Source organism: Trachurus japonicus, chromosome 19, assembly GCF_045865225.1.
Source record: "Trachurus japonicus isolate A0001 chromosome 19, Traja_1.0".
In the NCBI taxonomy this organism is placed as follows: domain Eukaryota; kingdom Metazoa; phylum Chordata; class Actinopteri; order Carangiformes; family Carangidae; genus Trachurus; species Trachurus japonicus.
In genome coordinates, this window is record NC_140925.1 from 21033007 (window position 1) to 21059919 (window position 26913).

The 26913-nt window shown below is 45.6% G+C and overlaps 1 protein-coding gene across 1 annotated transcript in view; it reads right to left on the reverse strand.

The window, feature by feature from the left end:
- Positions 1-23482, reverse strand: part of bahcc1b (BAH domain and coiled-coil containing 1b) — a 60039-nt gene extending 36557 nt beyond the window's left edge. The window contains 4 exon segments of the mRNA XM_085762490.1: positions 1-65; positions 18966-19298; positions 23110-23242; positions 23314-23482. The exon segment at positions 1-65 is cut by the window's left edge and continues 94 nt beyond it. Coding sequence (XP_085618616.1) covers positions 1-65; positions 18966-19137 — 237 coding nt within the window. The 5' untranslated portion in view covers positions 19138-19298; positions 23110-23242; positions 23314-23482.
- Positions 23483-26913: the final 3431 nt, after the last annotated feature.

A 26913-nucleotide genomic window follows, 5' to 3' on the forward strand; every position in this document is an offset into this window, starting at 1 on the left:
GTGAGGGGGGTGGGAGGGCGGAGACCCCAGGCTGCTGGCCAGGAAGGAGCCCATGAAGGAAGCACCTGTGTGACATGAGAGAGAGGGGGGGCGGGGGGGGGGCTACAGGTTAGGAAGCTGAGTGAATCCGGTGGGGTGAGTCTAACGAGTGAGCAACACCAAGAAGAAGGAGAAGAGGAAAGGAGAAGCACCAGTATGGCTGCTGCTAAACTGAGAAAAGAAAAGCAGATGTTCACCCCCCAGTTGAAAAGTAGATGTGTAAATGACGAGTCCTCCCTTCTGCACCTCCGTCCTTCACACTTCATCTCCAACGCTCCATTCACACATTCTGCTTTTTAAGTCCTTCAGCGATTTCCATTGTGCCCAGACGTTGGGATCACTTGTTGCTCGCCATCATGTCGCAATGAAGCAAACATGGCGGCCGACACGCTGAACTTCATCTCTAACGTGTGAAACATGCGCCTCAACGTTACAACAAGTGTCAAAATACTGTTTTAATGTCACCTAAATATAACATTCTCAGAGCCCAGCAGGAGTTCCAGGCTTTTTTTCTGTTAGTCTGTAAAAAAAAAAAAAAAAAAAGCGCCACAGCAGATCTGGTAGGTATTAATACTACTGAGTGCTGCTGTGAAAAATGAAATTTCCTGACCTGCCCTAGAGAAATTAATCCCTCCAAGCTACATTCACTCTGCAGCTGGAAGTGTCCCAATTCTGATCTTTTTTTTTTCTCCTCACATGTGACATACATATCCGATTTTTTCTTCTTAAACTTTTGATCCAGAAAAAGCTTCAAGGAGCTCGTTTTTTACTCTTTCTCAGTTCTGATCTGAATATATAGAAACCGAGGCCCGAGGCGGCTGCTGGTTGAACGCTCCAGTAACACTTCATCCCTGTTGATATTTTGATTCTTTAAGCGTCGCATGCTAAGTTTAAGCTGTGATTCTTAAAGAGGAAACGCAAACAAAAGCAGGTTACACAACTGGCTAATTTCAGTTTTACTGCAGGACTGATTTGGACTCGTGTGCTTCATCCTCTCGCGGCCGGGTCACGTGGTTCAAAATCTGATTTCCTGGTTCTACCTTTCCTGACGGAGATGCCTGCGAGCTGTGATCCAGACAGTTAAGCTTCCAGCGTCCAGGCTCTCGAACAGCTCAGCAGCCTCAACACTGTTGTTATTACATCCTGTTTCAGATCTCATCAGTCATATTTACATCTTTACAGTCCAGTTTGGACTAAAAAAACCCTTTGGCCTCTTAGCCACGACTGGGAGGAAGCTTTAAATGCTCCATTTCATTTGGTGACAGTTTTCAGTGAAGTGAGCGAAGAGGCTCAGTTCAGTTTGGCTCAGTCTGAATGTATCTCCACTTATCAGCATGCTCCCATTTAGTGCAACAACCCGAACAGTTGTAGGGGAAGAAGGAAACACATCCACAGGGAATCAGGTAATTAGTCACTGGATGGAGAGAGAGAGAGAGAGAGAGAGAGAGAGAGAGAGAGAGGTGGTGGGTTGGGTCGTTACCCATAAACGCTGCCTCGCATCAGAGACAATTACCACAACCACAACAGTCTGCATCTGACTCACACACACACACACACACACACACACACACACACACACACACACACACACACACAGAGTACCCTCACCTCAACCACGACCTGACGCCCTAACAACCACAACCACAAGTCTCTCTCTCTCTCTCACACACACACACACACACTAGAAAGACGGGCTAGACCAACAGAGAGATGGAGCAGCGATGTGTATTAAAAGTGTGTGTGTGTGTGTGTGTGTGTGTGTGTGTGTGTGCGCGTCTATTTATACAACAGGATCGGAAGCACTTCCACACACACACACACACACACACACCGATAAGGACAAACACACACACATACACACTGTACCGAGACAATTCAACGCAGAAATCCCCTCCATCTCTTAGCGCTTGATATTTTCACTTTCAAAAGACTCGTCCAAAACCTTCCCTTCAGACATTTATTCTCTCTCTCTCTCTCTCTCTCTCAGACAGGATATTTTCACTCTGGTTTTTTTTACGTTTTCTTTTTTTTTCTTCTTTTTCTCCAAATCCCCTCTTGTACAACTGTAGATCAGTGGCCTTTCAGCCAGTCATAATAAAACACAGCTTGTATAAGACTCAGGCTGGTTTCACGAGGCCCCCTGGCAGTGCAGACTCACGCACGCACACACACACACACACACACACACACACACACACACACACTGTACCTCATCTACTGAAACAGACAATAGAGAAGAAAGTGGAGTTTTCAGCTGAGCAGTCATGCAGACGTCGCCGTGGCTCATCATAGTTCATTTGAATCAAAGGAGACATTTACACTGATTTGGTGAAGTCGTGATATTGATCGGTAAGTTTTGTGGCGTAAATGGCCTGCCCTCCTTTTATCTCTCATCCTCTCAGATCCCCACCCATCCCCCATTTTTCCCATCTTTTTCCATTTACTCATCTCTTTCCTTTTCTCCTCTTCTTTTCCCCCCAGTTCCCTCCTTCCTGTCACCTCCCTCCGCCCCTCTGTCTGTTTTCTGTTGGCGAGTTGAGGAGAAAATCATATTTGCCCGCTCCCTCTGGCCTGCTGATATGGAAAATCATCTCGGAGGCCAGCCACTAACGTAAACCTTATTTCTGTCCCTGTTTTTTTTTCTCTCTCTCTGTCTCTCTTTCTTTCTTTCCTCCTCCCCTTCTTCTCTTCCTGCCCTCTGCTTCCACCTTTGTTTTATCCTGATCTGCACATTCCCTGCACATCTGTCACCGCTGCATCCTCCCGTAGAGTTTCCCGTACAGAGCAGCAGAGACACCGAGCTCGTCGAATTAGCCACAACCGCTGAGGAATATCAGACAAAGAGTGAGCGAGACAAAACAAGAGGCTCAGTGAACGTTACACAAACTCTACGCCTCCGCGCATCTGATTGATCAACCACAGATATTTATCTGCATCAAAACAGAATCAGACTCTGACCAAAGTCACATCATCCTTACATCCGGCACATTACTACATCTGCATATGTTATTTACTATAAATACAAGCTGCTGACTGAGAAAGCAGCTCCATTCAGTCTCTGTAGTGGTAATTAAAGTAGGAAATGTGTTCGTATGCCTCCCATTTTTCCCAGTTGGCATTATGAATTGGAAAAGTGTGTCAACATACAGGCAGCGAATCCTCCGATGTTGACTATCCAAGGTAATAAAAATCAGAATTATGACTTTCTATTCATACTAATGCAGTCAGCTGTACTTACAGAGAGTAAAATCTGCTTTAGTTTATTTATTATTGACTGTAATGTGATTTGCTAAGGGGAAAATCCACTCAAAAATACATGTAGTAACACGGTTGTATAAAGAAGAAAAAAAAACCCATTGGACGTGTTCCTTGCTTTTCTGGGCAGGTTTCGCTGCTTGGCATATTTTTGGTATTCTCGTGGATAACGGGGCCAAACATAAATTTCGAGATGTTATATTTCCAGCGGAGCCACAATGGAGTCTGATAACAGCAGAAACTGAAGCTTCAGCAGTGGAGCTGCAGGATTTGGTGTCAGTTTCAGACTTTAACAGTCACGGTTTCAACGGCGCCATTTTACACTGATGACGGGGAGAACTTTATCTATAAAAGAGAAATAAAGAAAAGATAGAAATACTAAAACACTGCATAGTTGCTTTGTCACTGGAAACACTGTCACACTGCTGCTGGTGTGAGAGGTTGATATAAATAACACCTCTGATAGCGTGGGACTATTTCAGGGTGGATTTTTGTTAATTCACGCCGATGGATAAAAGTTGCACAAAAAAAACAACAACTTGCGCTGCATCTTTTTCACAAGTGCACTCACATGTTCACACCTTCAACACTTTGTCTGTTTTAATAATGGATGGATCAAAGAGGTCAAGTCAAAACGCTCAGTAGTCACGTTAGGAGCGGGAGTGTTTATGTAAAATGCAAAGAAGGCCTCCAATAACAAAAGCTCTTTAAAATATCAATGTAATGTTCTCATTTTTACATTATAACAGAGCTGGTCTCGAGTTTGTTCAAATAATTCGTACGACAGAGCTCGGGGCTGAGGAGGGGTGGGAGTGAAAAGCATAACCCTGAACCCTCTGTTCAGCAGCAGCTGCTGAGGAGGAAATGTTACAGCAAAACCAAACAGTGAGACAACAGATAACAGACGAGAACGTCCCAAGGTTTCTCACTGTTCTAACGATAGAAAGGGAGGAGGAGGAGGAGGAGGAGGAGGAGGAGGAGGAGGAAGAGGGAGGAAGAGGGAGGAAAGCGAGACAGCGGTGGAGGGGAGATAGAGGTGATACAACCAATGTCACCAGGAGAAACAGATAAAGAAACAAAGTGATATTCTTCGCTGTTGCTCTGTGAATGCACTGCTGCTGATCAATACACACACACACACAATCACACACACACAATCGCAAACAAACTCACACACACTTGCACTCACACACCTGGAAGGATGACAAGTTAAATCGATCGCTCTCCGATTGAAGATCAATATCCTCTCGTGTTCTATTGTCACATTTGCCAATTAACAGAAGCTTCTGTCCACACACTGATATACTGAACTCTCTCTCTCACACACACACACTCTCTTTACTCTGCCATTTGTAGTGATTACTGAGAGAGCTTGAGAGCCTGACAGTACAGTGTGTGTGTGTGTGTGTGTGTGTGTGTGCGTGTGTCAGAGGTTCTGACTCTCGTTAGCTTGGCTGTTACGCTTATTGCCGTACACTTGGCAACCTCTCGTCAGTCCGACCCTTTCATAAGCCTCCAACCACCAAGGGCCCTGGCACCGAGCCTTCAATCTGTGTGTGCATGTGTCTGTGTGTGTGTGCATGCATCTATGTGTGTGTGTGTACACGCCTGTGTTTTGTGTGTGTGTGTGTGTGTGTGTGTATTTAAGGGGCAGGAGTCAAGCCAGACCTTTCTGATCTGTTTTGACACCACAGAATTGCACAAGTGACAGGGCTACTCAAACAAGGCGGTCGTGGAAGGCGCTTACACACACACACACACACACACACACACACACACACACACACACACACACAGACACACACACACACAGGTCCATAAAAGCATTATGGCACTGGGGACACAAACACATTCAATGTGTGACTAAGCGCCCGAGCGGTGCTTACAAAGACTACGTTCAGAGGAGAAAAGGAGTTCTTTTGCTCGACTAGATCCAGATAGCATTTTCCTTCTGCTCTATCTTATTATTCATCAACGATTCCTCTTGACTCATTCATGTTAGAAAGAGCAGGGTGTGCAAGCAAAGCATGGCATGTCGCCTGGGACGAGCAGCTGCACTGAATCACATTACGGCGGGAAGAGGAGAGAGGACAGAGGAAGAGAAGGAGAAAGAGAAAGGGAGAGAGAGGGAAGGAGAGGGAGAGAAAGAGTGGAGGGGGGGAACTGAGATAAAAGAGCTACAAATGAGAGATTTCCCTGTGAGGCGCATAAATCAGCAGACTATGAACAGCACAGCTCAAAGCCTGACTCCCAGGCTGCGGACCAGAGCCTCACCATCCACACACACACACACACACTCGTCTCTCTCCCTACATGCACGAGGCTGCCGTGGTAACATGCCGATCTCACATCGCACCTACATGTGTGCGTTTACAGCATCAAAACCAGCCGGCGAGGCTGCTGAAAGCCGCATCGTCTGCTCCACCGAAACTAGCAGGAGATAGACAAGCAGGCAGGAAGCAAAGAGGAATTTCAAAACCAACAGGGAAGTAAACGTGCGACATTGCACCTTGTGTCAACCCAGAAACAAAAAAGAAAAAAGAAAAAAGAAAGGAACTCGGGTGATGTCCAGAGTTTTTCCGTCGGCGAACGTAGCCCACAAAAAGCAGCAGTAAAGTGAGGAGTGAGGAGGAAAATGTTCCTGCCTTTTCGACCACAGACTTTTTGGATGCCACACGCCCACCCACCCACCCACCCACCCAACCCCTCGGCAGGAGGAAGGGCCATATATGGTCGTGGAGAGCAGGAACTAACAACATATGAGAGTTTCTTAGGAAGCAGGAAGGAGGGGGAGAGGGGGGGCTCGGAGTAAGCTTTTCCATGTTTTACCAAAGAAAACAGGGGAATTTGGGGGAATAGGGGTCGTACGAGACTGGTTCTGCTGCCTCGGTCAGAATGAAACACAAATGGTACGTGTGGGCGCACGCACGCACACACACACACACACACACACACACACACACACTAATTAAAAGCATAAGGTTGCTGATATTTCAGGAAAGCCTGCGGTGAGAGCCAACAATGCAATTCCGTCTAACTTGTGTGCATTGGTCTCTGTGTGTGTGCGTGTGTGTGTGTGTGTGTGTGTGTGTGTGTGTGTGTGTGTGTGTGTGTGTGTGTGTGTGTGTGTTGGCAACCCCCACCCCCACCACAGTAGCTTTACAGCTCTGGTAAACAGTGAGGAAGCCTGTTCTGGGAGTTCTGGTCATTCGACATGCCTGTGCCACGCCCCTGCGGTCCGTTCAGTCTGTAGCCGTGGCAAACACACACACAGACACACACACACACATGTATACACGTCTTCACTTGGATGAAGACACACACTGCCTGTAATGATTTGAAGCTGCATGTGCCTGCCGCTGGATGAAATACACCTGGGGGTCAAGACACCAGGAAGAGCACAGAGTGAGTCTAACAGAAAGCAGTCCGACGGAGGATGAGCAGGTACACATGTGTTTCCTCAGTCAGAAGTCATATGACCTAACACAACACGGGTTCACCGCCTATCAACATTTACTACTTTCTGGTTACATATTACAATCTATGCTAGATTACCACACACTGCCTATTAAACACATGTTCTTTAGAGCCGAATTATGTGACTCTGTTACTTATTAACGTTGAGTCCTGATTACAATTACAGGTCAAACTATGTAGCTAAGTGCTAACAGCATGTGAGGTGTTGGATGTTATGAAATTTTCATTTTTGATTTGAAGTCTAACAGCTTCTCAGCTTTATGGATCATTTTAGCATCTTTCAGCTTGTTGTTTCAGTTCTCTGGTCTGCCACTTGAACTGTTTATCTCCAGTCTCACTGCTCTCGTGGGCCTGTTTTCACACGCTCTAAAAGCCCATTGTTCAACACCAAGGAGCTGACAGGCAGTTAGTCACCAGCTGATGGGGATTTTAGAGCCAAAGAGCCAAATATTTCTCTCATGAGATGGTGGAGACCAAAAACGGAGCCAAAAGCAAAGTGAATACACTCACCAGGAGGCTGAATACACTCTTTTCTCAAGTTAAGATAATCACAAAGAAATGTGATATAATCCCAGCAGTCATTTAAAGGGATAGTTCAACATTTTGGCAAATTGGCTCATTGCCATAATCCCTATAGTCATAGCAGTAGGTTCGTTACCTTTAATTGTCAGTGCAAGCTATTTTTAGAACGGCGGAGCAGAGCTGTGAGCTGCTCAGAGCTACGCTACGGAGGCTCATTATGGGATTTCTTGGTTTCCCTCATCAAACTCATCAAATACACAATCCAACAACTCCACAACGCTCTGGTGGACAAGTTGTGACCTGCACATTCACCACGCTATGAGATAATAACACAACGTTACCACACAGAGTTGTTTTCGAGGTAAATACAGAGTCTGCTTGCTGAGAAACTGTCTCTGACAGCAAACAGGAATCAGCGTTTTTGCATGAATTTCCCTCTAAAACAACTCTGTCTGGTAACGTTGTGTTATTATCTCATAGCGTGGTGAATGTGCAGCTCACAACTTGTGCACGAGAGCATTTTGGAGTTGTTGGATTGTGTATTTGATGAGTTTGATGAGGGAAACCAAGAAATCCCACTAGCCTATAGCGTAGCTCTGAGCAGCTCGCGGCTCTGCTCCGCCGTTCTAAAAATAGCTTGCACCGACAAATAAAGGTAACGAACGAACTATCCCTTTGAATATTTTGGAATATCTTGTATGCATTCAAATCTTTTGGAAACCGAAGGATTTCAGGCCTTTTTTTTTTTTTTTTTTACAAGTATGTTTGAGATTGTGGCCCCAGATTTGTAGCAACCGACCGTGCAGCACAATCCTGCCTCCGCTACAGTTAGCTCCAGCTCTATAGTGGAAACAAACACACCTACGCAGCAGAAGTGAAGCAGCGGGGCGGGCTGCAGTGAAGCTGACGTTCTTCTAACCAGGAGACCTAGATCTACAGTAACTATGTCAAAATCTGCCGGCGTGCACCTCTGCTGGAGTGTCCTTGAGCAAGACATTGAATCCCAGCCAGCGGTGTAACTGACCTGCAGTCTGATCCGCAGGCGGCCCACTAAAGGTGAGTTTCACTGCAGGCATCAGATATCACATTATTATTACACCGCTATTTACAAGCCAACTACAGCGCTTCCTTCAATCCCACACCACAGACAGTCACGCCATAGTATCACTAGAGCAGGAAGTGTGGGTGCGACTATGTATAACTGTGTGTGTGTGTGTGTGTGTTCAACCACGCCGCACCGTATCACCCTCCATCATCGTGAGTTGAGGGGTTGTGGTTCCTAGAGAAGCACTTTACTTAAATTAGACCCTCAACAGCTCGACATGCAGGTGTCAGTGTGTGTGTGTGTGTGTGTGTGTGTGTGTGTGGGTGTCAGACAGTCAGTGTGTGCCAGTGTGTGTGCGAGGGGGGGAAGAGACGGAACAAGAGAGAAGAGCGGGATCAGCAGACAGCGAACACGAGAGAGAGGCAGCGAGTGGCAGCGAGCGGAGGAAGAGAGAGGGAAGGAGCAGGCGACGGAGGGAGAGGGAGAGGGATGGGGGGGATGGGGTTCGCCAGCCAGCGAGAGAGAGAGAGAGGGAGTGAGTGAAGCGAGAGAATGAGTGAAAGAGAGAGAGAGAGAGCAGGTGAGAGTAACCTAGCCTGACCTTATTTCAGCTTGGCTTTTCCAATCTTTATATTCCCTCATTGCTGTAATATTTACACAGGAATAAAAGATTATTGGAGAGATCCACTGAGAGGAAATAAAGAGGAGGGAAAGGGGGAGAAAAGAAAAATAAACAAAACGGTGGATGGAGAAAAAGAGACTGGTGGAGTGGAGAAAACCAGATTGTAATAAATCTTAAATTATAACCACAACTAATAATTATTTTCATTATTGATTAGTCTGCAAATGAGTTTTTCCATTAATGATTTAGTCCTTGAAACAGCAAAAAAAAAAAAAAAATAGTGAAATGACCCGTAAGAATATCTCTCTCTCAGAGGCCTTCAAACATCTATTCAACTCACACTGACATGAAACAGAAAGAAGAGAAAGGTTCCAGCAGCTGAATGTGAGTGTTTTGCATTTCTGCCTAAAATGAGGAGTGAAAAGGTTAATGATCAACACTAAGGTGATTGTCCATCTGGTTATTTCCGCTTTACCTGCAGTACAATTGGAAAATTAAAAGAAAAATCTCAAATTTGCATAAAACCAAACGCTGACAAACTCTTAGACAACGGCCTGACGAGGACGCAGTCGCAGTCGCAGGTATGAAGCTCTGAACAAACCTTTACAGTCGTCTCAGCTTAGAGAAACCAGCGTGTCGGTGCCTGTCCACCAAGCCAGTGAGTCAGTGTGGGGCAGAATAGATTAGATTAGTTGATTAATTAAGAAGAGCATTGACAGAGAATGAATAAACAACTTTCTGTGATAAATCACTTTGGCTGTGTAAACCACAAGAATGTCAAATGTTTCATCCAGTGCCAGTCGCTTTATTTTGATCAACTGTCGCTGTTTCACTGTGTCTCAATTGATTTAATTGATCATAACTAACTATCTCTGGCTGTTGTGCCACGGTGCAGACAGGTCTACTGAAGACATCACTCTGATTTTAAGGAAATAGTTTTTTTGTTGCTCTCTGCAAACTGAATCAATCCACTGAGAAACTTAGTGGCAGATCAGTGGACACCAAAAATAACCATTACCACCTTAATTCAATATTATTGATTTTCCATGGAATCATTTGGAGACTTGATTATGATCGTTCAACACGATTTTATTTATTAATAAAAACTGACAAAAAGTGACTACTGTGGTCTTGTAATGGGGGGGTGTTAGGATAATTTGTCAGAAAGTTAATGATATATATCAGTATCAGCAATTATCCAAACGATATCTGGCCTGAGGAGAAGACGAACTGTACTCTCACTGTTTCACTACGAGCCTCGCTCCCTCACTGAATCCACCAATTACACAAACTCAAGAGAGCGTGTTTACACTGAACTAACATCACGCTGCACATCCACAGATCGCCTCTTGGAGAAATGAGGGTAAACCTTCTGACATCAACACATCAGCTGCATATCCAGCTCAACGGCCTGCGGATAACAAAACAAGTCATTCTTCTTTTATTTTCTTGTGAAGAGTGACCCCTGACCCCGGCGCTGATTAAAACTACCGAGATAGAAGATAGAAAAAGCTTCAAATATGTAGACATGATATGAAAATAAAAAACTTTTAAAATACTTTTGTTTTCTTTTAGCTTTATGTGTACGGGTAAAAAATACCTATTTATTATTGTTATAATATTTTATATTCAGTGTGTAATTCATTGCATTTGTAATAACATCAACATCTATGTCACTGAAGTTTATTTGATTAAAAAAGGAATGGAAACAAATGGAGGAGCTGATAAAACACAGGCCAACACCAAGAGGTTCTGATGAAGTAAGACGTACCGACACGCACACACACACACACACACACACACACACACACACACACACACACACACACACACACACACACACACACACACACACACACACACACACAGCAGTGAACACACACATGCAAAAGCAGAGATAAGTGCACACTCACACACAAAAGACGTTCCTATATTATGCATGCACACATGCTTCCAAACATTACAAAAACACACATCAAAACGAGCAGGAAAGACAGTAGGCGGTTATTAAAGAGACAAGAGAGAAAAATAGAGAGAAGGAGAAGAGACACTTTACCAGCAATCAAAGACACGGAGGAGAAGAGACAGAGAGAGAGAGAGAGAGAGAGAGAGAGATGCAAAAAAAAAGAGAGTTTGCTTCTAATCAGCCTGGATCCAAAATTTAGACAGGCACACACAGAGGCACAAGCAGTCCCAGTAGGATTAGGACCTCGGCACTGTGTGTGTGTGTGTGTGTGTGTGTGTGTGTGTGTGTGTGTGTGTGTGCAAGTGTGTGTGTGTGTGTGTGTGTTTGTGTGTGTGTGCACGTCCCACGAGACTGATTAGCCATGAATGACTGATGACGGATCTTTGTTGTTTTTTCTTTTTCTTTTTTTTTTTTCTTGCTCTCTCTCGCACCCGCGCTCTCTCCTCGTGTTTTCATTCTCACTACTCTCAGCTCAGGCAAAAGCATGGGAGGGGATTCTCACACACACACACACACACACACACACACACACACACACACATATATATAAGCTGCACACAGCTCCATGTATATTCAACAAAGGTTCCTGAATATACTTAATGCTTTCATGTGTGTCACTGTGTAACGATCCATGCTGTTCCACACAGCTGCTTCTCTCTTTTTCTTACTTTCTTCCTCCCTCCCTCTCTCTCTCTCACACACACACACACACACACACACACACATGTATATATATATATACACAGGGAATAGGAAACTATTTCCTATTTAAGAGAACATTAGCTGTCTTTCACACCAAATAGTGGATGTGTTAAACCCTGAGGAGAGCAGCAGTGTGCCTGCGAGGAGCTGCATGAAGAGTGTGCGTGGCGTTGGGGAGTCGGTGCGGTGCAGCCGGGCCGGCCACTCTTTAACCTCACCTCCAGATGAACCTACGGCCCCCTCCATCCATCTGAGCCCCTGACAGCAAAACAAACTGGACATAGACCCGCCTGAATGGAGGCCATTACAATATGAATGAGCCAAACAGAGCTGAAATGAATCGAATAGAGAACCAAAACACAACAGACGAGGAGGGGGAGAAGAAAAAAGAAAAAAGAAAAGGGCCCCGGCTGAGTCAAACGAGTCAGCTCCAGTGACGATGAGTCAGCCATAAATGTGACCCTGAGATGGATAAGTCGTCTACGGTGTCGGTTGCCGCCACGATAAGGGTTGCCGTGGTTGCACCTCCTCACTTTGCGGTGTGCACTTTCAAAGAGGAGAGGACGGGTGTGTGTGTGTGTGTGTGTGGGGGGGGGGTTTGCATGAGACCTGTGGATGTGGCGAGACTGTGACATCATGTCTAACCCCCCCCCCCCCTCTCTCTCGGCTAAGTGATGTCACCTCTCTGTCACGTCGCGTAAACAGGGGATTGCCTTGACCCCTCTGAAGAAGTGGAAAGCCATAAAATAGCAGGGAATTATAGTGTCTGCAAACACACACACACACACACATACACACACACACACACACACACACACACACACATACACACACACACTGGTGCACACACGCCCTCTTCTTTCTTTTCACACATTCATATCGTGAATTCCAGCCACAGCAGCCACATATTCACATAAAACACCTTATAGTGCATTTTACATGAACACACAGGCACACACACAGGCACACACACACACACACACACACACACACACACACACACACACACACCCCCCCGCTCCCCCTCCTCCTGTATAGAGTAAGAAGCTGTTTTAGCCTTGTGTTTTGCGGGCTGTTTAAAATGTCATTTTTCTCTCCTTTCTCAGACTTCAAAGGCGCCGCGCTGAGCTCTCACTCCCTCTTGCCAAATCCTCCAATCGTTTCTGATTTAGTGAGTTGGCCATGGGCCGAGTAGCACCGGGACGGGCCCGTTAACAACCGGCCGAGTGGTGGGGGGAGAGGGGGAGGCAAGAAAAGGGAGGGGGGGGGGTGAATATGGTGGGGGGGGGGTGGACAAATGAGGCAATGTGGAAAAGGAGAGGAAGCAGGCTGAAATTGAGACAGAAATAGGAGGAGTGCTGAGAGAAGCTGGTCTGCTAACAATGCGAGGGGGCGATGGGTGTGTGGGGAGTTCGCTAGAGATGGGAGCTGGATATAAGAGGTGGGGGGGGGGGGGATCGATTGAAAGGAGAGGAGAGAGAGAGAAGAGTGGGGAGGAACAGGGAGGACGGAGGGCTGGAGGACCACTCGAAACAGCCGAGAGGACTGAAGGGGAAGCGAGAGAGGAAAGCAGAAGGAGCGGAGGAGGAGGAGGAGGAGGAGTGAGGGCCAGAAGAAGGAGGAGAAGAAGGAGAAGAAGGAGGAGGAGGAGGAGGAAAGGAGGGGGAGCGGGGGGCACATGGACACAGGAAGTCTGGCGCTTGCCATTCACATGCCAAGTCATCAGATGGTGGTGTGTGTTCACACCCCGGAGATGTCGCAACCAAACGCACTCGCTCCTTCACATCACCGCTACCGACAATAAGCAGCTGTTACCATGTTGGAGGAGAGCTGGACACCAGACAAAACGTCTTTCTGTCGCTGCAGCTAATGCGCTTCATAACAAACGCATTCTTCACTCACAGCTACGACATCACCCCCCCCCCCAAAAAAAAAATTACAGACTTTCACTTAATATATTCACACGTTTTATCTTTCCACTGATGTGACCTTTCAGGCCGCTGAAGTCTGGCTCACGGTGGCTCTGGGGTCAATGTGATTAGACAAAGTGAAACATTCAGGAGCACTTTTTAAACGATGTGCCATAGTTTGCCTGAAATATCAAAGCGTACACAAGAGTCTCATTTGTAATGGAAATGCCTTTAATGACTTTGCTGGTTTTACTTAATGACTTAATGCCTTTAAATGCGTCAACACATTTCAAACAGTCAGACTCATTTAACTCATTTCTTTGGCCTTGCTGAATATTTTATTTGAAGTTTAGATAAGTGCAGCGCTCGTGTGGGCGTGCTGATAATGTATGAAATCCCCTAACCCTGACGCACACTGAAAAATCACTGCTGCATAATTGACCTGTAGTCCAGTGCACAGTGTTTTAACTGGGTTCACTTCATCCAGAACCAGCTCCTTTGTTTGGTTTCTGGTTTATTTAGACAAACTAAAATATGGTTTAACATAAGAAAATCCAGTTTTGCCTTAAATGTATTATTTTTGTTGTGCAAAATGATTTGTATTCACTGTAAAAAATTACATGTTATGAACAGAGACAAATACATTTAACTTTAAATTAGCTATAGCAGATTTTAACTCTTTCTAATATATATATATACTATATTATATTATATAATATTATATTATATTATATATTTTTTACATATATATATATATATATATTATATTGTCTATTTTTTTGTAAATAAAAACAATTTTTTTTGTGTGCGTTTTACTTTACGTGCAAATTCTCACAATAATCATGATAATGCTATATTAAGCCAAATTGTGTTACTTTGATATTTTTTTGTGTGTGTGTCAATTTTTTTCTTGAATTGCAGTGAATTGACAGTTTACACTCTGGCCCTGTCTCGCTGCGTCCAATCACAGGCCGGCTGGCTGCAGCCCCACCACCTGTCTCCTCCACACAGGGGGGCGTCTTGCACGCTGCTCCTTGTACCCTGGGTACCATTTCTGAGAGGTGGGGGTGGGGGGTGTGTGTGTGGGGGGGGTGGGGGTCTGTCAGGGGCTCACCCACTGCTGACTCATCTCACACACACACACACACACAGACACACAAAGGCAAGCCTCGCCTCTCCTTCTCAGTCAGTCTGAGTCCTGAGAGGCAGCGGCGACGCCAGGCTGAGGACTCGGGGAAGACGGCCAGTGGGTGCTGTCAGGCGGTGGTAATCTGACTGGATTACCAACCAGGTGGAAACCTTCAGCCTCTCCACTCCCTCTACTCCTCCTTCTCCTCCTCCCTTTCTCCCTCTGCTCTATCCATCCCCCATTTACATACACACACTCTGTTTCTTTCTGCCTTCCTTCCTTTTAGGGCTTTCCTTCCTTGCATTTGGACATTATCAGTCCTCCAAAAACACTTACACACAAAAAGATACTGGCACCTTTAAGACTATGCACTATGCAACTCCTAAACGCATGTACACACACACACACACACACACACACACACGCACAACCACACCATCCTTTCTTTCCACATCATGCCAGTGTGTGTGTGCATGTAAGGCGAGTGAAGGGGCGTGTCTCATCAGCGCTACTTTGACGCTCGAAGCCAGAGTCGAGAAACTTCCAAGAGAAGAGAGACGTTACTGACAGCCTGGTGATGAATGGACAGGGCGGCTGCATGTAGCACACACACACACACACACACACACACACACACCTACTCACATTTATAGCAGAGAAATGCAGAATTTCACCGCAGGATCTTGTGCTTCACTAACAAGACTGAGCACGGGGAGGAGAGTGAAAGAGGAAGAGGAAATGATGGGAGGAAGGAGAAAAGAAGAAGAAAAAGGTCAGGAGATGAGGGCAAAGAGAGAAAAGACGGCGGGATCTATCTATCTATCTATCTATCTATCTATCTATCTATCGTGATTATGGCTGATTGTTTCTAAGCTGCGAACACAAGCAGCTTCAGGTAGAAACCCTGCGTGTCTGTGTGTGTTGGAGTGTGTGTGCAGCTGTGAATGTGTGCACACATGTAGCATGAATGTAGGCTCTCTCTGCCTGTATTACTAGGTCACTCACACACACACACACACATTTTCTCCCACTCTTTCTCTCTCTCGCACACACACACACACACACACACAGAGTCATGTAAACAAAAACCGTCTGCTGTCTGGGAAGTAACACACCTGTTCAATGACAAGCTGTGCCACGCCCTCCATAATACTGCACACCTGTGCTACTGCAGGGTAAACCCAACCTTAATCACACACACACACACACACACACACATATAGACACACACTTGCACAACTACTGCCCAGGGGCTAACATCACAGAAAAGGGAAGAAAGAGAGAAAGAGAGAGAGAGAGAGAGAGAGAGAGCAGAATGAAAGCAAAGCAGTGGAAGAGGGAGGGGAGAGAGAGAAGACAGACAGAGAGAGACAAAGGCTTTCCCAGCGCTCCTATCAGTAATCTAAACGTCTGTGTAATATCATTGTGGGGTTTTATCAAATGGGGGCTGAGTCTTATGGCGTTGGTATGCGCCTGTCATTCCATCACCTTGTCAAGCGCGACCATATTCAAGCAGACACCATGCTGATCTAAATAAGAGGCTTCAGCAAATTGATGGATTGCAGGTTTTCCGGGATATGAAGAAACATGGGGAGGAATGAGGTTTCTTTTTTTTCTTTACTTTTGGATTTCTGTAAGTGATACACCCAGTTTGGGTTTGTGAGAAGGTATGAAAAAAAATGTGTGTAAGTGTGTGTGTCTCTCTTTTTTTTCCAAAAGATCTGAAACAAACCCCCTCATCGTAACCACACCACCTCCTCCTCCTCCTGCTGCCCTGGTATGGCCAACCCCACATCATATCTACCCCCTGTGCCGAGGCCTAGGGCCAGGAATACAGCTTTCTGAATCTCTAAGGGGGGCAAGCACAAAGGTAACCCCCCCATCCTAACCTTCCCCAGCAAACACACACACATGTACCCCAACCCCCATCCCCAAAACAACAATCCTCTATGCCCATCATGTCAGTCAAAACCCCATCAGGGACATGCATGGAGAGTCTGGATATCTGGAATCTCAATACAGTGTCATGCACCTTGAGTCCCAGTGAGAGGCCCTCTTGAATACATTTCAATAGCATTATCACCCTGCATTACTATGCTTTTTCCCCCTTTCAACATTACAGAATCATTTTAAATGGGGACCATAATACATGTCAGCGAGGAGCAGTATCAGTCAGAGCGGAGAGTAATCTGTTTAAATGGTTATGCAGGTTAGATGTGTGTTTGTCAAAGGCTTTAAAATGACATGGTCTTATTTTTTGGTAAAGTCATTTCAGGCAAATTGAAAGAAAGACATGCAGCTAAATGTCTGGCGAAATATATCAAATGTTTTAATCAATTTATAATAAATTAAGCTGTAGGAATGACTGTAGAATATATTTAGATAAAGTATAATGTTGAACTATAATTATGTAAATTATTTAATATGTATCACACCATAATGTAAACACATACTGCAGAATAATACATGGCGTGATACATTTTGTAGATATTACATTTACAAAAAGACATTTATTTGACATGCAGACGATTAAGTAAGTTACATTTCAGAATATTTTCCCACAATTTCTAAATTATGGAAATTAATAAATATAAATCCTGCACAATTACTCCACCCCAGCATATACTATAAAATAACAAAGGGAAATGAATATACAGTATAGGCTGTAGATGTATATGCACTTGGAGTAAAATTGAGCTTGTTAAGGATGAACGTAAATGCTCATGAAGCGTGTGTGAACATTTCTGAAGGTGATAAAAACAATATTGTTGTTTTTAATCAGGTTCCTGGTATTTATAGAAGTCTAGACCCGAACCAGGACCTGAAGCTCGCCAGATGTCCCGGAAGTGCCTCGAGCTCAGTGCGTTGACTGAAAATGTGGAAATGATGTTATTTTGTTTAATTTTTTTTAACAGGTAAAATAATCGGACTGGACGTCTGCGTCGCTTTTGCTGTTGTGTAAAACTAATGAATATGCAAATAAGTGGAGACAGAGGAAATGTGGATCTCTCTCTCACACACACACACACACACATAGACACACACACAACTGAGGGTCTCGTTCACACAGGACCGAGTTTCAGCGTTGTGTTTAGAGACTCGGCTACATTGGCAAATGATAATTAATGAGCTCTCTCATCGGACACGTTCACGTCCAGTCCGGTGAGTCCAGCACCGGACTGCACCTTTACACAGAGTAGCAATCCGAACGGAGCGTTTCTTTCCTTCTCCCTCCACACACACACACACACACACACACACACACACACACACACACACACACACACACACACACACACACACACACCTTCCCATCCCCCCTCCTCCCCTATTGAGACAGGATACCAAAGCTACTTGTTAAATCTAATGCATGCACTGTCAACCCATTCGCACCCCGTCACGTCCCCGCTCAATATAGAAACCGGATTTTCTGGTATTACCCGCACCTCTATTAGCCAGACCCCCCCGTCCCCTCTCCCTCTCCCCACAGCCCCATCCACCTACCAATGCGACCCCCAGTTTGTGACCATTGCAAACCAGTATGTGCCCCCCCACCACACACACACACACACACAGTCACCAAACCACATAGACTATAATGCTCCTGGAAACACACAACCACAACGTTGCACAGACAACTGTACAAATAAGGAAAGAGTCGGGCTAATAGCTTTGATTTTTTGTTTAATGGGAAATATAAGCTGCAGAATTACCCACTTGTAATTAATTAAATCAAATGGCAATGATTAGTACTTTCCTAATTGATGAAACCATATAAATGTATGACAAGATTATGCCACTGGAAACGTCTAATAATCCCTGTGTGATAAAGGAGAATAATCCTGGAATAGTTTGAAATTCTCGAGAGATTTAAAGTGTTAAACAAAGAGGAGGTAGTCTGTGTCGTAAATTCCAACTTAATCTAATTTTCAAATTCCCCCTCTGTGTTTCACTTTTTTTTTTTGCTTTTACGCAAGGCTGAAGCTCTAAAGTGACAAATGATATTTATTTTCATTATTAGAGCACAGCAAGCAGCTATACGTCATAAACAGTTCATTAACTAAAGTAAAACATAAAACTCTTTAATATGCCTGCGCCTTTTTTCTCTACTAATTTCTAAATGCCCACAGACTCTGAGTAATTTCCTTCCACAGTAAATTCTAGGTCGTCCCGGTTTCAACATTTCCCAAGTTTGCAATATGGAGAACATATGGTTCAGACAAAAGACAGTAAGTGATTTTTTAAAAACCCACGCTTGTCATTCATACACGGAGAAAGAGTTACACTGAAAAACTGACCTGAGTGCGGAGCCATGGAGAGGTGGGATGAGTAGTATTTCCCGGGCTGGAAGTGAGCGGGGTGCTGCACCGAGCCGTGTCCGCCTGGCGCCATCCGAGACGCGGCGCTGTGAACCAGCGCGCTCCGCTCCGTCAGGAGGTGGTGCGGAGGAGCGAAATCTCGGCTTTCCATCCCGGCGAGAACCGATAAATCCCAAATCCAAAGTAAAATCCGGAGGCACCGAAAGGTCTCAGGCACCCAGATGCAAATAATCCCTTTTATGAACTTCGGGCTCCCCTCGCATTGAGCGGAGTTTTGGCTTTGCAGGGTAGAAACTGAGTCCCCGTCATGTCCTACAAAGGAGAGAGCAGGAGACACGTCAAAGCGCTGACAATAATGAGCCAACCAGGGATGTAGCGCTGAAGAAAAGGCTGAACTGAGAGACAGTCGCTGCTCATGATTAGACAAACAAGCAGCATTTACAGAAAGCAAGTCAAAAATTCACTAAAAACGTAAAAAATAAAAAATAAAAAAAAGACCACATTTACGCACGATCCTCACTACTTTGTTTCCATCCTAAACGTTACATTGACGACGATTTACGCAGCGCAGGAAGGTGAGTGTAGTCTGCCCTTCAGATAAAAAGGTATGTGAACTGACTTTATGTGGATTTACTCTGCACTACATAGTTGGCCCCAACAGAGGAGTCTGAGCCCCCCTTCCTCCTCCTCCTCCTCCTCCTCATCCTGTGACCGAACACGATGCAAATAACGCACACGGGAGTTTTTCTTTATCAGCGAAAAGAATGGAGAGGAGAGGGGGAGATTTGGCTCAGGTACAAACAAATGAAGCATATACAGTAGGTACAAGAGTTCACAGTGGTAAAGAGCTTCTCTCCACGAAGGACGGCTTGTTCAGTCTTTCAGCTGAACAACGACTTGTCAAAAACAAGCTGGACCTCGGAGGCTCTTTGCACTGAAATATGAAGAAACCCATTTGCACAAAGCAAGAACGCGCACAGGCAAATTTTAAACCTAAATCACAGCGACTATAGCCACGGCCAGACCCCCCACCCCCGCCCCAGTCCCCACAGTGTCCAAAAAACAGAAAGAGACACACATCTCTGGTGTGATCAGTGGTCGTTGTTTATGTAAATTAAGTTTGATTTCTTGCTGTCATAAAATGCCCCCCCCCCTCCCTTCTTTTTACTTTAACATGTGGTTGTGTCACTGTGTTGGACAATGGTCTAAATTTCTACAATTAAAAAAATGCACTGAAACATAGGATCGATATGAGATCAAGTTGCCACACACACACATTTATGTCTTGGATCAATGGTGTGTGTTGTATAGCTTTTATAAATCTAATCTGACTTTACGCTCTGCTGTTACGTATTTACCAAACTTTAATGTTTGACTTTGTTAGTTTGCACCATCGTGACCATGGATTCTTATTTGTACTGTTGCTTATTAATGAAAACAACTCTGTCTATTAACTTCTACGGGGTCAACAGCAGTGCCCCCCCTCACACACACACTTACACACCCTCCCCTCGTCTCCTGACAATGGCAAACACCATGCATCCCCGCCACATATAGGCTACACTGTAATCACAAACACAAATCAAATCACCTTTATGCTCCGGCGCGAGAAAGCGGGGGCAATAAACAGTGAAATGGACTAGGAAATCATTGACTTTATATGTATGCCTTATAGTCCAGGTCATTTACTTAAATAGGACTCCCTGTGACGCGCCAGATAGGGAGAGCTGGGTGCCTGCGTTCACCAAACACACCTCAGCCAGCAGTCCATCTCCCAGGCCTTTCAATGCATGGCACGTCCATCCAGCTCTGTAGATGCTGATAGCACCTCCCAGGAATCCACGATAAAAGAACAAAGAAAATATCAAATGCTCTGGTGGACCACAGGCTTATGAAGTGCGTAAGAATATAGGCTGCATGGAGCTCGGGATATTCAAGTCTCCTTTTACGCACACACATACACACACACACACACTCCCTTTCTCTTTCTCTCCCTCACACACACACACACATACACACTTGTGCGGTGCTCAAGGACTCCCAACTTCCAGGACTTGTGTTTGGTGGGGGGAGGTGGGGGGCTGAAAAAATATCCAAAGTTTAGCAGCTCTGACAGAGCCTGCAAAAGTGTTCGCTGAGTGCGTGTTGTGCGTCCACATACAGCCAAGCAGAAAATATCCACTGCATGCAAAATGTCAAAAATGCTTCCCATAAGATTTTTTTTTTTTTTGTCCATGCTGCATGTGCATTTAAATAATTTAATTTCCTTTTTGTTAGTGAGAAGCACGTTAACACTTTGGACTACATCTCAGTCGACAGCAGGGAGAAATGAGGGTAAAACAGGAGAGAGCCATGCAGGCTGCTGGAAGCGCACTGGGAAGGCAAAATGGACTCTCTCCTCTCTCCTGTCCCCTCGGCTGTGAGAAACAATGGCCCTTCTCTACGGGACATCAATCATAAACCACTCTCCTCTGACATTTGTCTATACATTTTTCAATTTTTAGGCCGTAAACACACGTCCTCTGTGTTTACATTCCACGTCAACAGAGAGCCACTCAGGCTACATTTAACAACCTGAATCTAAATCCCGGGTTATCGTACGGAGAGCACACACTACGACGTGAGCGCATCGCGCGTAACAGTTTGGGAGAAAATGATCATTTGGATTTGCTGTACTGTGTGTATGTGTGTATGTGTATGTGTGTATCTACGAGGAAGACTTCCTTCCACTTCAACCAGACTCCCCCAAACCCCATACACACACACACACACGCACGCACGCACACACACACACACCTCCCATACACGCACACACACCTCCACCGTGACTGCCCTGCAAAGGGTCAAACTCTCACCAGACTGAAATTATCCCCCCCTACACACACACACACACACACACACACACACACACACACACACACACACACACACACACACACACACACACACACACACACACACACACACACACACACAAGTAGCCAATAGCCCACTGGTTAAAATGACATTATGTGAACTTCCCACAAAAGCCAGAAAATCCGCAAAGAAATGCGTTTTTCACATCTAACGCCTCTGATGTTTCACAGAAAAATACGCGCGTTGTTCGCTGTTTGGATGGAAATATTAGATCAGACTTGAGTGGACGGATGAGAAAAAAAGAAAGAAGAAGATTTAAGAATTAAAAGGCGTTCACTTTTGAGGTGGCTGGGGTTCAGAGGCCAGGTCGCTGCCTCTACAATTTTGCAATAAAGTAAAGTCGCGAGACATAACCGAGGCACTAAATCCGGACTTTGAGGGGCGAGCTGAGCAGGAGAGACAAGCCGAGCCGAGCCGAGGAGAGCCGAGGGCAGCCCGGCGTCTGCACAGCCTGCACGCCGAGGGAGGAAGCAGGCAGCTCTGCAGTTTGCAGCGAACCTCTCTGTCTGTCTCAAATCCGCACACACACACACACACACACACACACACACACACACACGAGCACACACGCACAATGGGAAACTAACAAAGAAATAATCTACAATTTATAATCTATGAAACTAGAGGCGTGAGGAGGCGCACTGGAGAGCCAGTGGCTGTGAATAGTCCTCTGAATGAATTAGAAACACACAAGTAATTTGGCTGTGAAGAGGTCAAATCAAAAAGTGACACACACACACTCACACACACACACACACACACACACTCACTCACACACACACACACACACACACACACACACACACACACACACACACACACACACACACACATCGCCCACAGCTCAAGCCCTCCACACTGGACAGGAGAGGAAACACAGCAGGCACACTACTTTAAATAAATCCTTCAAAATACTGTCAGATCGCAGTAGGTTTGTGTTGCTTTAATGCAAATATTACAATTACTAAAAAGGGATGTCTTCAGGTTTTTACCCTGTAATGTAGCAGAGCAGTCGTTATTCCACTGTAGACTTCTCTAACAGTCTTAACAGGGCAAAATTGAGAAGTCTTTTGAAAAACAGATGCATCCCCATTTGAATAAAATTCAGATCAGCCTCTCCTGTATGCAGCACTTGAACTAAAATCGTCATCCAGTGCCATCGCTTGATGTGATAAAAAACACAGCGATAAAATAATTTGCTACTTACTGGTAAGTTATATCCACCGCGCGGCGAGTAGGGTGGAATGAAACAAAAAGTAGAAAAATATGCAAAGAGAGAAAAATCCCCGAGTCGCAGAGAAAGAAGAAACATGTGGGATTGATTACATCCTATAATGCTGCTGCTGCTGCTGCTGCTGCTGCTGCTGCTGCTGCTGCAGCCTCACACTCACACTCACACTCAGACTCAGACCGGGCAGAGCAGAGCAGCTAGTGGAGGTATGGGAGAGACGCAGCGGAGAAGTTCAGGCTTGTAGTGAATCGAGGCTCGTTCATGCAGCCGGAGACTCAGACACGCCGGGAGGAGGAGGAGGAGGAGGAGGAGGAGGATGAAGGGGTGTGTGTGTGTGTGTGTGTGTGTGCGCTGGGGGGGGGGGGGGGGGGGGGGCGTAGGCCTATTGGTTTGAGAACGACAATGTGAAAGCGTGCCCGTGAGGCGCCCCCCCCCCCCTCCTGCCCCCACCACCCTGCCCTACCGTACACTTTCCTACACACCCCACCCCCGCCCCCAGCTCCCACCCACCACCACCACCACCACCACCCCCCCCCCCCCACCAACAACCCCCCCCCCCCCCCCTCCTCCTCCTCCTCCTCCTCCTCGGCGGGTAAACACGCTCCCTGATTGGCTGCCGCTCCGAGCCAATGAGGGAGCGGCCGGAGCGGCGGAGCGAAACGGCGGGCGTTTGATTTGCAGCTTCGGCGAACTGCGATGCACAAGCAAATGCGAGGAGACAGGCGGCACAACGCGGCACGGCACCGCGCGGCACGGCACGGCGCGGCACGGCGCGGCACAGCGCGGCACAGGCGGCACAGGCGGCACAACGCGGCCGCTGCTCGGTGCGCGGAGAGAGGGAGAGGAAGAGGAAGAGGAGCCGCTGCAGCGCTGCTCTTCTTCTGATCACTGGTGGAGAGCAAACAGCATCTATCTAGTCTGACTGATCTCCACTGCAGCTCAGTTCAGATGCTGCTCTCTCTCTCTCTATCCAAGTCTTTTTCTGCCATGTGACAGCGTTGATAGTTTTATTGATGCTCCTTTAGGGAAATCCGCTTTTTCCCCCACTCGCCCCACTGCTGTGTTTTGCTAAATAAATCCTTATTAGAAGAATCCGTGCATGGGCCTTTCTGATTTATTGAACACAGGCTTTTGTTTACAAGAAAAGACATTTTGCTGTCGCGCATCCACGTTAAGATAAGAAGTTTAGGACCTCTAGCTCCTTAATTAGGCCACTTATGGGCATCAAGTTATGTTTAATACTGAAAATGTGTCCACAGGGAAACTGAGAGTAAATCTAAGGGAGGATTTTATCAGATTTAATTGTCTGCTCCACCCATAAAACAAAAGTCTGTTTTGATAGTAGGCTACATGTTGTCGTCTGAACACGAACATGCACCTCCATCTGAATCATCATCAGTAGCCTATGAAATAACCCGCACAGAGAAATCTGCCATTTAACAACAGCAAACGACACAAGGACACAGACGGGCTGATAATGAAAAATAAATGCTGTTGTTTTATGTGCATTTCTGTGGGATAGTTCAGAGAGGTTACGCGTAAATTTAAATTACATAGGCCACAGTATATTCAGTGTTTTCCTTTTTTTTTTATTGCTGCTATGTCTATTTACCTGCCTGTGTCTCTGTCACGCACACACACAAACAAACACACACACACGCACGCACACACACACACACACACACACACACACACACACACACACACACACACAAATTGAATCACTGCGTAATTTGAAAGCATTACTGTCCTCGGGGTTAGCCTTCCGCACGGTTCACTAATTCAGCCAATTAAAAGTGGAAGGATATGAGCCTGTGTGTTTCCACGTCTACATGTATGAGCTGCTATAGGCTGAGACTCACGTCTAGCTTTGTTTATATGTGGATGCGAAGGGTTAAAACTCAGGGCTTCGGCCCTGCGAGGCTCCCGATTGGCTGGCAAGCTGCCAGCGTGCTGTCAATCACCGAGTGTAAACAAGGCTCTGATTGGCTGCTGGCCAGTCCGCACTGGGCTGCCTGAAAAAAGCAATTACTGCCCCTGCGGTTTCAAGGCGGCCCCGCGCTCAACGATGAAAGGAGATAAGGAGGGGCGGTTTCAAGGCGCCCCCCCACGGAGAACCCCGTTGGCCCCAGAGCAAAAGGAGAGTCAAGAGTGACTAAATCAAAGGGAATACGGTAAAAGGGGGAAATTACACGTTGTATCAAATGTAGAGGCGAGATCCGCGGAATGGAGCAACAACTAGTTTGTGTTTAGAAAATGGAGGAGAGAGAGAACGGCAACAAGGAGAGGAACACTGCGAGAGAGAGAGAGAGCTGAAGCTGCTGCTGCCAGAGAGAGAGAGAGTTACTGCTGCTGGTCCTGGTCCTGGTCCCGGTCCCGGTCCTGGTCCCAGACACACCGACGGAGAAAAGTTTTTTGGCGACAAAGGAGACGAAGCAGAGAGCGATAGGTCTGTGAAGACACTAGATGATACAACTCTCATGTTATTGTGAAAAGGAATAAACAGAAGTATAAGCTCAGTGTTCGGCTGTTTGTGTGCAGCAGACTAGACAACTTTCTACAACCAACTGGTTGATAATTAAGTGACATTTCCGCTTTAACAGCTGCTTAAACGGCAGGTCAGTTCAAATAATACATTAGTAGCTAAACACTGATCTGACTCTGTTTCTGAGAAGTGGCAGTAGAAGAAAAAGTTGTCGACATAAAAGATAGTTGTTGTTGTTGTTTGTTTTTTGTTTCTGCTTTGTTTCTCAGAACAAAGAAGCTACAACATCTGGAAATTAACATGGAAATTTGTAAATATATATATATTTTTTTAAGAATATGAAAAATATGAAATAGCCTAGGCAATATGTCAAATAGGATTTAGGCTACTGATTGCGTTGCCTGATATTTGGCTATACATACAATGGAAATAGCCCAAATAAATAAATAAAATTCCAAAGACAAAACCTGACATGGCTACATACTTCTTTAGAATACTTCTTTATAATAAGTCCTAACCCTAGCCCTATAGGTTGGATATTTACCATATAGCAACGGGAGAAAAAAAAAAGACATGTGGCTGCTTGGAAGCAAAAACCTTCCAGCCTGTTTGCTTTTGACTGAACTTGTTCGAACACATGCACCTCATCAAGTAAATGCAGACTGGTCCTGCTGACGTCCCTTTACATTACAACAGATCTGCTGTTTTGCTTTGGTCCAGCCCCAAACACAACGCTGTGGACAAAGGAGATCCAAGCATAGACGGGCTGTGGCCTCTAAACAGCCTGGTCGAAGCTCTAAACCAGACTTTCATCTATACAGTGAAATTAATTGATACATTTATAATTTAAATCAAATAAGGCCAAAGCGAGCAGATTTATCACGCCTGTAATTAGATAATCGTTACCCTCTTTTCCCATTTACATAGCAGCCTGCATTCCAAAGCCCTGCGCTCTCCAGTGGGCTTCAGCCACCACACACACACACACACACACACACACACACACACACACACACACACACACACACAACCGTAGGCCCACAGAAGAACCTCAAATCTAGCGGTATTTAGAAAAATTTCCATGATATTATATGATATATTTGCAGCTCAACTGCGCTGTAGGTCCAACGAGATGGGCCAGAGTTCCCACTCATGCACCAGAACATAGCTACCTACAGCCAGGTTATCTACCTATACCTATACCTATCTATGTGCAGCCTCAATAAGAAGACAACATGGAACTTCTGGTTTTACTGGCTTTATGCTGCTACTTTGACTGTTGTAATGTCCAACCA